The sequence below is a fragment of the Phyllostomus hastatus genome, unplaced genomic scaffold, assembly GCF_019186645.2.
Source record: "Phyllostomus hastatus isolate PE091 unplaced genomic scaffold, TTU_PhHast_1.1 phas_contig_1162, whole genome shotgun sequence".
NCBI classification, from domain to species: Eukaryota; Metazoa; Chordata; class Mammalia; order Chiroptera; family Phyllostomidae; genus Phyllostomus; species Phyllostomus hastatus.
The window spans coordinates 644,156-660,865 of record NW_025333537.1 but is presented as its reverse complement, the minus strand read 5'-3'; the positions used below and the strand labels follow the sequence as shown (position 1 = coordinate 660,865).

The window sequence follows — 16,710 nt, the reverse complement described above, 5'->3', positions numbered from 1 at the left end:
GCTCCGCCCGCCCTCTGCCCATCCCAGGAGAGGGAACCGCGTCTCTCCTGGGGTCTCAGGCTGCATCCTCTTCCCCTGCCTGTATCCCACCCACCCTCTCAACGCGACCTCCACGCTGTGTCTCATATTGAAGCTTTTGTCCCCATCTCTCCGTGGTCACGGGCTGAAACAACATGAGGGGTCAGCGGATCCCAGCCCTGGAGGGGACCTGAGCGGACAGAGTGTCTGCTTCAGCCCTGCCCTGTCACAGCAGGGGCAGCCCCGGGCCATCACAGATACCGGATGGGGCTTGCTCGTCAGGGTCACACTCGAGGTCACAGCCAGGCTCCCAGCTCTTCGGGTTTCTTCACCTGCGACATTCTTGGCAACAGCAGAGAACCTGGGAGAGACAAGAGGGCAGTTAACACCGAACTCCTTTTGGCACCCAGGATGCTGGGTGCTATGCCTGAGAATCTCAACGGGCAACCTTCAGCCAGAAAGCAGGGGACATGCTGACACCTCCCAGGAACAAGGTTGTCATCTTGATTTCCAGGATGGAGAGGGAAAAGGGGGGTTTCCCTGGGCAGGCCCCGACTTCTGCCCCCAGTGCCAAAGATGCTCTGGCTGGAGCAGGATTCTGGGCCTTTGGTTCTTTGCCCCCCTAGGCTTGAACGCTTGCTTATCTCAATCGCAGTAAAATGTTCCCTGGTGCCCCTCCCACCTCTATCATCCAGCCACTTCCCTGACCGCCGGCTGCGTCGGGAGCGCCCCCTGCCTGTGGAAGTCAGTCCCTTGTTCATTTCCAGCCGGCGGGCGTCTCCAGGCCGCCGTCAGAGAGGCAAACACGAGTGTCGGTCTTCTTTCTCGTGCTCTCAGGGGCCTTTTCACCCCGGACCGTGCTGCTAAGTACTTTCAGAGTGTTACTGCTGCTGCTCTGCATGCATTGCCCACTCTTGCCTGGGCGGCGCCCTGGGCACGGGGGAAGGGCTCCTGCCGGCTGGCCAGGCGACGTGCCCTCCAGGGTCAGCTGCCTTGGGAAGGAGAGCGTCTGGTGGCTTGGCTTCGGTCTGTCTCCTTGGACTTTTCCCCTTTCCCCTGCCAAAAGATGAGGTCACAGTTTTGCTCTTCCGTCTCCTCTGGCGCCTGAGTCAGTCTTCCAAAGCTGCACTCAGCTCGATGGCAGAAATCCGACTCCATCCACGGCCACCCAAGGGGAACCAGCAAGCCCAGCCGATGTTCATTTTGGCCACTTTGAAGAGGAGGTGCTCCTGTTAACTGAAGCTGAAACGTAGACTTGTGTGAGAGCTTGAAGTTGGCAAGCATGCTGACATGTGTTATTTTATTTTATTCTATTCTCCAAGTGCATTATCTTCACTTTCCAGACACTTTGGTTCACACAAATCTCTCGACACCTCCTGTGTGCCGGGCCCTGCTCTAGGCACCCAGACCTGGGAGCAAACAGAACGCCGTCACTGCCCTCCGGCTGGCTGGTGGGAAAGGGAGAAGGAGCCTGGCCCCAGGCAATGCCGGGGTCGGGCGCTGATGCTGTGGGAGAAGCGAGCACGGGGTTTCAGAGGCTGCCTCCCAGGGGCACACAGCCTGGTAAACCAACATGGGCAGCACACAAAAGACAGAACAGTTCCCTTGGTTCTCATTTCTGTTAAAGAAATGCACAGTTAACTTTACCAGGAAGGCAAGGGGGCCGCTGTGTTTCTTTTGGTTGCCAGTCAATTGCTTGCGACCGCCAGTGTTGGAGACCACGCTGAAGAGAATTCAGAGGCGGTGGTGTCTGGAATCAGGGGGAAAGAATGGCGTGGTTGATTAGCGATGTCTGCCATGGCACGGGAGCGGTGTTCGCTATCATAGGTCTAGACCTGACCAGACACAGATGCAACCTCCTTACAGCAGAGGCATCAGACGGAAGGGTCAGGGGTTTCTGTGCTCGTGCAGAGAATTCCAGAGCTCTTGACTGATCCCCAGGCCTGAACCCCAGCTCTGGACGTTCGTCAAGGCTTGCCTGCTATGGCTGCTGTCAGAACCATGGGCTTACGTGGTTCTGACCTCCCATCATTCTTTGCACAGGCCCATTCCCATCACTGCTTCGTGCGCTTTGTGAGTGTCTCGGGCCAAGTGCATGGGAGGGGATGGGAACAAAAAAGCAGAGAGGAGTAAGCAGTGTTTCTCAAAGAGATGTTGCTCGCTTGTGTATTTATTCATCTCACCCTGGGATAATAAATAAGCTCTGTATGATAGGTCAACTCTATCACATGGCCGCAGCTCCCTGGAGTGCTGTGTTGAGTAGGACTGGAGGGTTTCAGCTTGATCCAGTGAAAGGGATTGCTGTGATCGATTAGCGATGTCTGCCATGAGCACAAGACTAGTGAATCGGGGCACGTATTCAGTGCATTGGGGTGTTTCTTTTGCCCACAAGTTGGACCAGGGTGCTGATCTTCACCATAAAACCGCAACCATGACTTCAGACCCTCGTTCTCCTAGTATATGGGGGGTCCTCACAAAATCTTAGTCAAACAAATCAATTAATCCATATAACTGCACATCGGTGAGCATCCACTCTGCCCTTAGGGATAGACAGGGCCGTGATTTGTGTCTCCACTCTATGGTTGGGGACAGTGAGGCTCAGAGATGTTTACTGACATGACTGGAGTCGCACGGCTTCTAAAATAAAAAGGGTTATGATGGAAGCCCTCCAACGCCTGGGCCAGTTTCCTCATTGCGAGCAAACTTAAGGACCCCCGGAACCTCCACTGGGTGTGTGATGACTCTGCAGATCCCTGAACCAGGGTCCCTGGGGGTGGAGTCAAGTCACTGAAGAGCAGGAAGGCCACGTGACGGAGCCAAGGCCACTGAACGTGCAAACCGTGAGGCCAAGATTTAAGTCCGGTCTCTGGGACAGGGCGGCAGCAACCGAGCGGTCCCAGAGGTGATGAAAACCACGAAGGAGACTGGGGGTCTCCCAGGAACGCGCGGCCTTGCGGGCTCACGCTGAAAAAAAGTCAGACGAGCAAATCTTTCTCAGCAAAGCCCTTTGGCACTAGGCGGCCCACCTACCCAGTATTTGCCCCCGTTTCTCCCCTTTCATCCACGATTTGCGCGTTCGCAGCTGTGTCCTAAATCCAGGGCTTGGCTGGTTCTTCAAAGACCTAAAAATAGAGGCTCCTGTTCCCCACCAAGCGATTCCAGAAGCCGTCGCCTCTCCCCCACTTGGTGCAGACGGCCGTGAGAGCTCCTCTCCCCAAATAAAGCCATGATGACACTCCGGGAAGAACCAGGGCTTCTTTCTCAGAAGGACTCTCCTGCAGACGGTGGAGGTGCTTTGCTTTCCCCAGAAGCACATAAGAACTGCAAATTAATTATACGGCATAATTAGCTCTTTCTCAATATCTGTGCAGTGTGCGCTGGGAAGCAAGAAGAGTAATAGTGGGCTTTGGATTGCTATCTTAGTAATGAGGGTTTGCTAACGAACAACAAAATTATTCCAGAGGAAGACGCTAAGATAACAAGCTGCAAGGAGCATTTTCTGGAGTGCAGCTAGTGTTCGCCAGTGATAATGCAGTGTGACTCGAAGAATGCACCCGTTGTTCTTATTCTAATAGTCAAGTGTTGCTCTTCATCTGCATTACAAAACTATGTATTGCTGATCCATCAGACCCATGGATTTACAGACATTCTTAGGATGAGGCTGAGTGTATTAGCTATCTATTGCTGTGTAACAAATTACCGCCCCCCCCCCCGTAAAATTAGCAATAAACATGTATTATGTCACAGTTTCTGCGGGTCAGGAATTGAGATCTGATGTTGGGTGCTCTGGCCCAGGGTCTGTCGTGAGGTTGTAGTCAGGATGTCAGCAGTGGCTGGTGGCTCCCCTTCCACAGTGGCTCACTCCGGTGGCTGGCAAGTTGATGCCAGCTGTTGGCAGGAGGTCTCAGCCTCTCCGCACGCGCCTCTCCAGAGGCTGCTGGAGCAACCTCACAACACGGTGGCTACACAACATTGTATCGCTGCCTCCAGATAGAAAGCGATACAATAGACACAGCAAGGAGCCTCGGTGCTTTTGATGAGATAACCTTGGGAGTCACACATCATTGGGTCTGCAACAGCCTACTGGCTGTGCATGTCGGCCCGACTTGGTGTTGGCCAGGGCCATACAAGGATGTGAATTCCAGGCTAGAGCAACTGGGGACACCCTGGAAGCTGGTGGCGGCAGAGAGGCAGGCATGAGTGTGACAGGCTGTCCTGAACAGCAGGGACCTTGAGACGCAGAGAGAAGTGACTGTGGCCAGCCATGCTGCTGGTAAGTAGCAGAGTGAGGATTCTTACTCTAAATCCTAAAGTAACTGTATGGAACCGGGAGGATGTTTGGTAAGTTCAGTGACCCACAGGGAAGAGGTCATTGTAGAAGCTCACTATAGAAGAGTTCTTACTGTTTTGAGGGGTTTGGGAAGTGTGTTTTTCCCTCTGACATTGGTGAAACTGGCCACCTCCGCACTGAAGGACTATGTCTCTGTTTTAAAGAGGTGTCGAGGAACGACTCCTGCTCAGATCTGCCCGAGATCCAGAACGGCTGGAAGACCACCTCACACACGGAGCTGGTGCGGGGAGCCAGAATCACCTACCAGTGTGACCCCGGCTACGACATTGTGGGGAGCGACACCCTCACCTGCCAGTGGGACCTCAGCTGGAGCAGTGACCCCCCGTTTTGTGAGAAAAGTAAGCATAGTCTTGTTTCACTTCCTCTAGGTCAGTGGGTGGTGAGTCCCTCCCAGGGACTTCTTTTTCATGGATGCACCGGAATTATTTAAAGTAGAATCTGACCTCCCTTCTACTCCACCAGCTCACTGGTGCTGTTCACAAATGTCGCTGTGTGGCCCCAGGGCAGGAATCTCAGACTGAGGTGCCTTCGGAAGCCTGGCCGGTGATGTAAATGAGTGAAATAGACTCCTGTCAGACACTAGGGAAGGGCGTGGACTGCGGCGAAGGGGGCTGCACGTAGCCTGTGTAAAAAACATCATTCAAGTTCCGGTCTTTAAAATCCCTGTAGGAGCCAAAGCAAAACAAATTCAGTCGGACCCTGGAGTCACAGTTCGAAGCCTCTGTGCTGGGTGGCTGACCCCTCCAGGCAGCATCCAGCCCAGGCTCCTGGCTCCTTCGGCCCGCTCCCCTCCAGAGTGTGGGCCGGGCATGTCCAGGGACGGCTGCGTCCGGTGGCTGGAAAAAGGGTAGATAAAGGAAGTGCTTCTGGTTTCTTCACTGATGCCTCCGTAGCAGGGGAGGACCTAAATTCGGAGGTGGCCTCCTCCTCCAGCCGTTTGTCTCCAGCTCCTACAGAGAGCTCTGGTCTGCGACCCTCTGGCTGGGAAACCCTGGGGGAGCCCTGGGGGACCCCTTCAGCGTGACCTGAATCACCAAATGCACAATGAGCAATACAGGTGTCCCTCGGTCCCCGCAGGGATTGGTTCCAGGAACCCCCGACAAACACAAAAACCCTCAGACGCTCAAGTCCCTTATACAAAATGGCACAGAACAAGGCACACAGTCGGAAAATACTGTTTTTCACTTTGCAGGTGGTCGAATCTGCAGATGCAAAACCCCAGACACACAGAGGGCGAACCTACTAAGTGCAGTCAGAGAAAGAGGGTGTGGGGAGGCATGCAGGGTCCACACGTAATTCTTGCCATGAGTCTCCTGACATCAAAGAAAATTGTACTTGCGGAAAACGTGAGAGAACTTGCTAAAAATCCACGAAATCGGCTACACACACAGATCTCTTTGTTCTGCAACAGTGTGTGGTGTGTGTGGTTGTGTGTGTGCGGCTGTGTGTGTGTGTCCCACAATAGAAAACTAAAAATGAACGTGTTCATTAGTGTGACCTATGTCATCACATGACCAACATCTATTGTTACGTGTGTTATATACGTGATAACATGTACAGTAGTAGGATGTATGTTATGTAATCATTTTTAAATGTTGTAAATAATTATTTTCAATGTTTTAAATAATAATAACTTTAAATTACTCAAGTAACAAATGCTTACTTATTATACTCAAGCTGGAGTAAAATTATAAAGTAGGAAGAGAGGTAAAATTCCCTTACAATCTTATTCTCTGGAAATGATGCCACTCTTAAAAGCGCATTGTATATGGTTCCAAGTGCACACGCATGTGTCAGCATGTGCTACACACAGGCACATGTGTGCACATGTGAATGTATTCTGTATACAGACATACATAGATATGCACGTGGAAATAGCTACAGAAGTCTCACCGTAACGGGGATCATCTTATACAGACTCCCTCGCAGCTGCAACTCAGAAATGCGGGCGTCTTTTCATACCACGCGTGGTGTCTACTTCCTTCTTCTTAATCGGTTTATTGTTTTCCCTTTTCTACATTGATTTTTTAATTAAGAGGTAATGGATGCTTGTTTTACTGTATTCAAGCACTACAAAGGAAGCCGTGAGCCCCCTCACTTGGTTCTCCTTAGTGATTGCTCAGGATTTTATGAATGGCTGTTCCATATTTAACTCTTCCCCTGTTAAAGAATGTGCATTGTTTTGTTTTGGTTTGGTTTTTTGCCGTTACAAATAGTGGTGCAATGCACGACCTTGTACATAGCGTTTCAGGCTCTGATGCAAACCTTTCTTTGGGCAAATTCCTGCAAGTGGCATGAAGTCCAAATCCCTTTCGCCCTGGCCCATTCTCCAGCCCCCTTTGATCAGCCCAAGATGCCTCATCTTCCAAACCGGAAAAGAGCCGAGTTAGGAAGCTTTCTAGTTCATCCTGAAATTCTCAGGAAACCCGTGACCCTCGAGAGCCCTAACGCGCACTTGGTCTGATCTCGTCTCTCGCGTAGTTATGTACTGCACCGACCCCGGAGAAGTGGACCACTCGACCCGCTTGATCTCGGACCCCGTGCTGCTGGTGGGCACCACCATCCAGTACACCTGCAACCCCGGCTTCGTGCTGGAGGGCAGCTCGCTGCTGACCTGCTACAGCCGCGAGACCGGCACGCCCATCTGGACGTCGCGCCTGCCGCACTGCGTCTGTAAGTCCTGCGTGCCGACTGGACACCAGCGCGGCTTCGCCATCTTCTTATTCCAGGCGGGGAAGGCTGGGCGGCTGGGGGAGGCCTCTGCCCTGTGGGAGAGTTTGTTACTATTCCTATCACAGGACAATAGCTAACATGCACTGAAAGCGTGGAGGCTGCAACACTTAGGGTAGATGTACCCAGCCCTGCGCTAGCTCCTTCCCCTAGTGCCCCTCCCTTCTCCCCTCCCCTAGGAGCCCTGGGGGCGTGGCATTACTGCTCCCTTTTAAGGAGGTTCAGAGAGGTGAACTCATTGCCCCAGGACATATAGCTGGAGGCCGGACCCCTGGGGCTCTTTAACTGCGTAAAAGCAAGCAGTCCACCAGGTGCTAAACAGGGCAGGTTCAACTCTTTGGCCTCGTCCATGTGGAGACACCGAGGCAAATGCTTGGTTGGAAAAAGAAACTGTTTTGGATTTCTTAACCACAAAAACTCTAAAAAGGCTTCCCAGGTCACTCACGGAGAAGGGAGGGGTTCCTCTTCTTACCGGGCAGAGGTGTCTCGGGCCCCAGGGCGCCTGGGAACCAGCTGGGAAGGTCTGACTCTCACTGGGGATGCGGATGCAGCTGGTGTGGGGTGTCGCCTGTGCCTGTGCCGGCAGCAGGTTTACAGCTGCCAGGGATTCTGGTGGGTGACCAGGGACCAGACTCTGTTTGGGGAGGGCAGGTGGCCTCCGGGCCGCACGGGGGGCATCTGGAGTTTAGGCTCTGGGCAGCACAGACCGTGTGGTCAGTGTGTTACAAGCGCCTTCGTCCAAGGCACAGCCACCTCGAGCTCCAGACGCAGCCGGGAGGACTGCCTCAAAATGTAGAGCTTGTTAAAGCTTTTGTTTTGTTTTTGTTTTCATGTAACTAGGGACCTCAGGCCACACAGTCCTCTGCTCCCACCTGCCCCTTCAGTCGGATTTCTAGAATTTCAGAGCTGAAGGGAGTCGGGGAGACACCATGCAACTGAGGGGTAACCTAGAGATAAGACACAGCTGCCCCCTTTTTCAGATAATTCTGAGAGTTGCTGTTCGTTGATTGTGCAAGATATTTTGTGATACATTTGTGAACAAATGGATAGTATGTATATATGAATTATATACATGTGTGCATGTATATTAGGGAAACTACAGCTCAGGGGGGAAACAAGTAATAATAGTTATCATTTATTGAATGTATAAAATACATTGCCAAACAGATTACGTCTAAAAATATTTGTGAGTGTTTGTGTGTGTGTATGCACACAGTATTTATATTTGTAACTCTGTATGTGTAGAAGAAATTGAAACTGGAGGCAGGTAGGGTTAAGATCTAGCTCTTCCTCACGGGCAGAGGTCGGACCCTGGTCTCCGAGTTCGGTTTCCTCTCCACCAGCCTTGTCTGCACGGTGAGTGGCAGGCACGTCCCCCTGGAATCGCAGCCCTAACCCTTAACTGCGGCCACATCCCCTCCCCAGTCCCCAGACCTTTAGGTCAAGTTCCAGTTACGGGTTGGATTGTGTTCCCCAAAAACAGATGTCGAAGTCCTCACCCTCGACCCCCAGTCCCCATAACTGTGACCTTTTTAAAAAAGAGAGTCTTTGCAGATGTCCTCCAGTGAAGGTGAGGTCATACTGGATGCGGACGGGTACTAACCCAGTGGCGGGTGTCCTTACAAGAAAAGGGGGGACACCATGTGGAGACGGAGATGGGGCGCTCCACCTGCAAGGCAGGGAATGCCAAGCCCCATGGGCTACTGCCGGAAGCCGGGCAGAAGCGAGGCCGGGTGCGCCCCCTACAGGTTTCAGGGGGAGCCTGGCCCTGCCGACACCTGGGTCGCGGGCGTCTGGCCCGCAGAGCTGTGAGACCATGCATCCCTGTTGTCCTGAGCTCTCCGGTCTGTGGCACTTCCTCATGGAAGCCTGGGAAGTCCTCCTAGTGACATGTCAGGGTGAGGAATGCAAGCTGCAGAACTCCAGGCATGAAAAGCTAAAAATCAAAGTGTATTGTCAACCACAGAGAGGTGGAGATACCATTTTTAAGAAGAGAGAAAAGGCACTTCACTAATGAGGCACAGCCTCCCATGACCCTCTGGGCTGCAGCGGCTGCTGGGTGTGTGGGGAGCCAGCCTCGCTCCCTTCGGGGCATCTCTCCCTGAGATCCCAGCGTCGGGGCTCAGTGGAGACGGCTTCCGTGACACCCGTGCTAATGAGTTCACGAGTGGGGCTGGGTGTCAGGAGACTCACAGTCCTCCCAGAAGCCTGAGAAAGCAGCCAACCTGTGGTTCCAGCAACGCTACAGGCAGGCGAGGCTGGCAGGGGACGACACCTGAGGCGAGGGCGTGGTCGACTTCTTGTAGCGAGGTGCCTGGCTTGGACAGGAGGTTACAGTCTGGGTGCTGAGGGCGTTTCCCAGGATGACAGTGTCAGACAGAAGACGGCTTTAAGTGTTTCCTCTCCTGAACAGTGAACAGCCCTGATTTGATGAGCCCCTTCACTATGCCGTGGCCTTCCCCAACATAAACACGCTTAACCCTCACAAAACTGCATGAATGGTATGTGTGTCCACTTAAAAGCAGGCAAAGCAGGCCCAGAGAGGGTGAGTCACTTTCCTGAGGTCACACAGCAGGGAAGGGGAGATCCTAGGATTTCCACTCAAGCCTGATGAACCCCCAGAACGTTATCCACCCACCTATCACTGTAGCCCCAGCTTCTGGCGAAGTTCTGATGCTTTACTGCCGACTAAGATCTTCCACCAACAAGCTCACGAGACAGACAGAGCAAACCATGTGAGCTCTGGTCATCCACAGCTTCTGTTCGGGGCCGCTCACTCAAGGCCATGGTTTGGTCCAGCTGGGACTCAAAATGATGCCTTCCACTCCTAGTCCAAGCCACTTCAAGAACAGATAGTCAGGCATCGGTGGGGGAAAGAGGCTGGGACTTACAGTCAGACACTCCCGGCTCCGCTGGGTGACCTTGAGCAAGCAGCTTGCCCTCTCTGAGCCTCAGAGCTCTCATCTGAGGGCTGGTAAGGAAATGATACTCCCTGCCAGGCAGGGCTGTTGGAGGCAACTCATCTGGTCATTTAATAGCACTGCCTGCATGCAGGCTCAGGGCTCGGGCAGAGGTCCCCAAACTTTCTCAACTCAAGGTATCTTTGGTGTCTCAGGGATCTTTTCAGCCATTTCTCAGGCCAAAATACCTCACAATTCTATTAATCAAGTAGTTTGATCCAAACACCTTAGTAAATAACTGTCTCTGGATAATTTAGTAGCTGTTTGAGAAAGCAGTGCATGTAATTGGAAAGAAAAGGTGGTATTTTCATCTCATCCTTCAATAACTACAGTTACTGCTCCCGGGAACTGTACGTCTGCGGGGCTCCGAGGAAGTCCTCAGGCATCGGCACCTGGCTGGACGCTGCCCCCTGCAGTCCCTGTGCCTCCTGGATTTGCCACCGTTCTTGCCTTTTAGCACCGCAGCCACGGAACACCCAGATTTGCAAAGACACGGCCTCAGTAAAGGGAATGTTGAAAATGGGACCTTCCTGGAGCTAATAATTCCCACGGGTCTGAGACATGCCACTGTGTCTCCTCAAATTTTTCAAAACACAGCAGCACTGTGAGTGTGTGGTGGCACCTCAGGGTTCCTCGGCACACAGTTTGGGAACTGTGGTGGTAGGCCCTGCAAATACAGCAATGTACAAACAGACATGATCGGGCTCTCGTGGAGCCTGTGGTCCATTGGAGATGATGGGAGGAAAAACCAATCAATGAATAAAATAACAATGGATAAGTGTCACCTCCTCCAGGAAGGCCTTCCTGACTGCTTATACTAGGTCACATTTCTCTCCTCTAAATCCCCATGGCACCTATAGTTACTGCTGTCACAGAAACTGCTGTAGCTTACTAAAATGATCTGTTTACATGTTTAGAGAAGCAAACACATAACTCACTTGCTAGGATTGTATGCAATTAATTCTCACATCCCTCGGGTCCAGTATGTGTTGCTATTACTGTTGTTATTGTTAGCAAAACTCACATGGCCTTTATTACACCTTGTGGCTTCCTGGCACCTTCCCTTCCTTGCTGGTGGCATGGTAAGCGACTCCTCAGGCTGCCATCCAGAACACACAGACCACACTCCCAGAGTACTGAGGGGAGGACGAGTTCAGTGAGGGCTTTACGGATGGCTCTCCAGGGAAGCACATGGCAACTCCGCAGGAGGCCCGGGCAGAGCCCATGCGGCCAGACGGTGACCTGAGTCAAAGCTCCCAGTGCTGAGCGGTCCCCAGGGCCCTCACCTCAGCCAGCGTGCTGTCTCTAGTTGGGCGCCTCTCTTCATTTAGAAACCCCTGTCTCTGAGAAAGCCGTAGCTCAGGGGAACCCCTGATAACTCAGGGCCTTTGAGCGTGAGAAGGGCCCTTCATTACAGCAGAACCGTTACAAGCCCAGGACTGGGAATCCAGCAGGTCCGGGTGTGCAGACGGCTCTGCCACTCGCCAGCTGTGTGGCTTCGCATGAGCTGGTTCCTCATCAAAAAGACTAAGAAAATGATCGTGCCAACCATAGCTATAGAAGCTCGTAACAGTGTGTCTGGCATATAACAAGTGCTCAATTAACACTGTTTGCTACTTACCACTTATGGGATACATGACAAAACAACTGTAGCAATAACTAGTGAACCTGCCCTGGCCGGGTAGCTCCACTGGTTAGAGCATTGTCCCATTACTCCAGGGTTGCGGGTTCAATCCCTGGTCATGGCATATTAAGAAGCAATTAATGAATGCATGAGTGGGTGAACAGCAAGGTGATGTTTCTCTCTTTCTCTCTCTCTCTCTCTCTCTCTCAAATCAATAATAAAAAAAAGCTAGCAAACCTGATTTTGAGCATTTTGCTCAAATGTGCTCCAAAAATGCATGGTTTTTTTCTTACAGTTAAAGGCAGGGGGAGAATGAAACAACAGAAGCAAGGGGAGGGTTGTGGTCACATCTGCAGACCACCAGGCTGGCCCCTGCATTCCTGGTGTAGAATGGGCAGGAGTCGCGTGGCTGTGCAGCCAGAATTGTTTAAACCTTGGGCCAGCGTTTCTCGGCCAGGGTAATGTTGCGTCCCCAGGAGACATTCGTGAATGCCAGTTTCCAGAGACATTCTAGGCTGTCACAGGAGTGGGCAAGGGGTGCTCCTGGCGTCCAGTGGGCAGAGACCAGGGGTGCTGCCCAACATCCTACAAGGCACAGGACAGCCCCAGCACGGAGAATTCCCCAGCCCAACATGTCAGTAAGGTCCAGGTTGAGAAAGCCTACCTTAGATGATTCGTTTTCAAGGTGTGGGACATCCTCAGAGGGGGAACGGCATTGTCAGCCGTGTTCCAGCTGAGCACAGGGCCTTGGTCCAGTGCATTTACCTCACAGGCGGGAAAATGCAGTCCAGAGGGTGTGGAGAGCTTCACCCGAGGTCACACAGGAGATGTGGGCCTCCAGTGTCAAAATCTGTCGCTTTTCACGTCACTCTCCTGCCCTCTTCTGGGAGCCGAAGATAAACACAGCCGCCTCCAGAGAAAGCTGGTTTCCACCAGGGGAGAAACCCACATGGGATTCTTCTCCCACGTTTGCTGATGGCTGGATCAAAATCGAACCAACACCCTTTACGGAGAATCCTGGACTCGAATCACAGCGCAGCTGCTTCCTTCTGGTGGGGGTCGGGGGACGGCCTTTCACAGGTGGTCTTGCCCCTGAGCTTCAGTTTTCTCATCTGTAAAATGGCCGTAGGGTGTGCGGTGGTGGACGGTGGGCTCGGACCACCTGAAGCTCTGAAGCCTCTCTCTCCCACTAACTTGTTCGGGCCGCCCAGCAGTCCTGTGCTTTGCTTGCCCAGATGCCCATGGGGGTGGTGATCATGCTATCTGTGCCTTGGGGGTGTCAGGGTAATTACATGAGACCGTAGATGTAAAATTCCAAGGAGTGCCTGACGCACAGGGCGCCCTCAGTAAATGCTGGCCAGTCCGGTCACTAGTGTTCCTACCTTTAAGGATTTGGGGAAGGACTGGAAATAATATATATAAATCATTGGGTACAAAACGAATGTTGGAATATTTCGGAAATTAATTAAATGATTAGTTTTTTGCAGTTCCGAGCCCCAAACCCGTCAGCCCTGCAGCTGTGGCTGAACTTTAGACTCACCTGGGGAACTTTAAAAGAATGTTCTGGGGGACGAATGAAAATGCCCAGAGTGGAGACACGGCACCGAGTCACCCAGGGGGACTGTCGCGCAGCCAGGGGACAATGGCTGCAGGCACCTCCCCTCCCCTTCCTGAACCTGCCGGCAACACCTTGCTTTGCCTCTGGATCTAGGAGCTTACTCTTCGTCCTCTTCTCTCTCCCCGGTGCCAGGGCGATTCTTGGCACGGATTGGCGTCCAGAAAGTACTTGTGGAATGCATGGATGTTAGGTTGCACGAAGGCAGGGGCCACGTCTGTCTAACCTGTTCATCATTGTTGTCCGGGCCGAGAGCAGTGCCTGGCACATGAAAAGTGCTCAATAAGTATTTGTTGTACTCGCTTCTCAGTTCATTTATGAAAGGAAATTCCGGGAAAGGTTGTGGGGAAATTCTTCTGGGTAACCGCTGCCACCTGCTGGCCACTTTGCTACATTGCAGGTAATACACAGCCATAAGGATCCCTTCCTTCTCCACCCACCCAGGAAGGTGGGAAGCAGCAGCCAATCAGATCAGCATCTCATCCCACCCTCACCCACCCTACCCTCACGGCTCCCCCCCCCCGCCCCGCCCCCCAGCCTGAATCCTCACTCTCCCCCAGCGGAGCCCTGGATTTCTCGGTTTCCTCTGGAAACCTCCCCTGACCTTCCCACCCGTGCCCCGGTCGGCTGAGGTTTTCCTGTGCTGCCCCATCACAGCCGATCCTGGACTGGGTCACCATCACCGGACATCGCTTCTCTCTTCTATCTCCCGCTAGACTGGGTTCTGGGCAGACAGAAACCACACTTCCCCAGCTCATCACACTGAACACGTCCCTCCCCACCCCCCGGCACAAACCCGGCCCAGAGGGGCAGAGCAGTGCCTGCGGGACCGAAAATAAACAAGCAGATACATGAGCGAGCTCTAGACTCGGATTCATAAACCACGAAGTGCGGTGCGCCGGGCTGCCTTCCCCGGGGAGTGTTACTTACACCGCGCTGGATGGGCGCGGCTTGCTAGGGACCGTGCCCAGGTCAAATTCTTGGTGTTTTGATAAGAAAAATGAAAACGGACCTTTGAAATCTGTGATTACTGAAATATTATTTAGGGCGAGGCTAAGTTGCGTAGCACTATTTAAGTGGAAAAGCAGGCCAACAGGAATAAAACACATTAAGTGAACAGTAGTGCACTTGGTGTGAAAAGACGACAGAAGTCGTCAAGGCCGCACAGGTGACCGGTGACCACGGGGAGCTCACTCTGTGCAGCTCCCTCATGTGCCTGGGCTCACTCAACCCTCGTGACAGCCCCACGAGAGAACCCGTTCTGCTGAGGAGGAAGCCGAGGCTCAGAGAAGTCAATATTTTGCCCACAGACATTACTTACGGTGTTCCTACTGTATATGTTGAGGTTAGTTATGGTGCTCCTACTATATGCCAGGCCCTGAGCTCCAAGCAAACCTTAACAGGCTCATTTCCAGTAAGGGAAACTAATAGTAAATGATTAAATATAATACAGTGTGTGCAGTGCTGGGGTGGAGAAAGAATTAGAAAGACTACTGACTGATTAGGGACAGTGACCAAATCAGGGAAGGCTTCCTGGAGGTAGAGAAATGAAAACTGAGTGTTGAAAGATGAGACTTATCCAGCCTGGGAGGGCAGGTAAGGGGAGAAGCAGAAGGAATATTTCATAATTTAACATCACCATCCCTCATTTATAGAGTATTCAGGACATGCCGAGAACATCTTACACCATTCTCTTATTTTATCTTCCACTAATAATAGTACCTGTGAGATAGGTACCTGTGAGAGTAGTACCTGTGAGATCGGTACTACTATTATTCCCATTTTACTGATGAGGAAACTGAGGCTCAGAGAGTCTGTGGCCCTTGCTGGAGGTCACACGGCTAACTAGTGAGTAGCAGATACAAGATTTTAACCCATATTCCACAGCCCGGTACACCCTGCCGTGCCCACGTGTAACCCACGCCCGGAGGTGGGAGAGAGAAAGGTGCGTTTGGGGACTGGGAAGCAGTTCCACACGAGGCGGGGATGTAGGCAGAGAAGGCTGCCACGTGGCCACAGCCAGATCCCGCAGGCTCTGAGTGGGAATCCCCAAAGGCTCACATCCCCTCATCAGGGCCCCTTTTGTCTTGCATTTCAGCGGAAGAGTCCCTGGCGTGTGACAACCCAGGGCTACCAGAAAACGGGTACCAAATCCTGTACAAGCGGCTGTACCTGCCAGGAGAGTCCCTCACCTTCATGTGCTACGAGGGCTTCGAGCTCATGGGCGAAGTGACCATTCGGTGCATCCTGGGACAGCCGTCCCACTGGAATGGGCCCCTGCCTGTGTGTAAAGGTAACGGAACCTCCCCAAAACACGGGGACCGGGGCACCTGGAGGCGTCAGGACTGGCCTGCGGGGATTCTGAGTCTGTGCCAAAAAGCCGAGCTACTGCGCTTCATTAACTCTAAGATACCACCATTATTCTCTGCACCGCCGAGCAAGAAAAAATTACTGACCGTTAAACTATAACACAATCCCTTCTCCTTGCTTAGCATTTTTATTTTGACTTACTCAAAGAGCTCTTTCAAGCCCAGGTTTTTATCATAAAAGAGAGTCATTGTGCTTTTGACTCGCTTCGACGACGTGGCTGGGGTGTCTCCTGCCTCCTGCTCCCCCTTCTCACGGCCACTCGGTTCCCGAGGACCACAGGGCTGAGAGAGACAAAGCGCTCGGGTGAACTGAGAATGTAGCAGAAATGAACTCAAATGCTTTTTAGTGTCCTGTGACCTGGGGAATTATTTAATATGAAAACTAATTTACGTTTGGTTTAATTAAAGCAGACGTCTCTGTAAAGGTATTAATGTGTCTGACACAGCCGAACAGGGTCTGAAGTGGCCTCAGCGTCGTGGACCTGTGTCCCCGAGAACCGGGTGTGGCCCCTGCAGAGGCTCCTGTGTGCTCACGGCCCCCACGGGTGCTCACAGCCCCCACGGGGGCCGTCTCCCTGCCTGCGGAGCCCTCTCCGGCTCAAACCTCCATGCTCTTTGGGTTGAGGTCAAACGCCTTTATTTGAGATGGTGGGAGGGGTTTTGAGGTCCACAGCAGTTAGTTAATTAGCTAGTTTTTTGACTGGTTTTGTTTTCATTACATGGTAACAATGAACACCGGAGGCACTAATTAGGAAGTCTTGGTATAGGTAGGACAGGAGTGCACCTGGGTCACTGGAGGGACCTCCCTCCACCCCCCCAATAATGCAATCTTTTTATCTAAGCCTTCACCCTTCGGTGTTGCATCCTTGAAACCCATCCGTGCAGGCATAGTTTTGTGCTCAGCTACCACGATGACTTTGGTGCCAAAGCAGGAGGGACCAGCCCCCATCAGTTGGAACTTCCGGAGGGCTTTTACAGGGAAATGAGTGAATTCCAGAGAGCTCTAGTCTGCGGCAATGGATGAACAAAAACAGTTTTACAGG

At 52.4% G+C, this 16,710-nt stretch overlaps 1 protein-coding gene across 1 annotated transcript in view; it reads left to right on the top strand.

Moving 5' to 3' along the window:
* Positions 1–16,710, top strand: part of SEZ6L (seizure related 6 homolog like) — a 163,026-nt gene that overhangs the window by 137,370 nt on the left and 8,946 nt on the right. Inside the window, exons 11-13 of the mRNA XM_045841017.1 lie at positions 4,513–4,707; positions 6,851–7,042; positions 15,397–15,591. Of these exons, the coding sequence (XP_045696973.1) occupies positions 4,513–4,707; positions 6,851–7,042; positions 15,397–15,591 (582 nt within the window). The remainder of the gene's footprint in view (positions 1–4,512; positions 4,708–6,850; positions 7,043–15,396; positions 15,592–16,710) is intronic.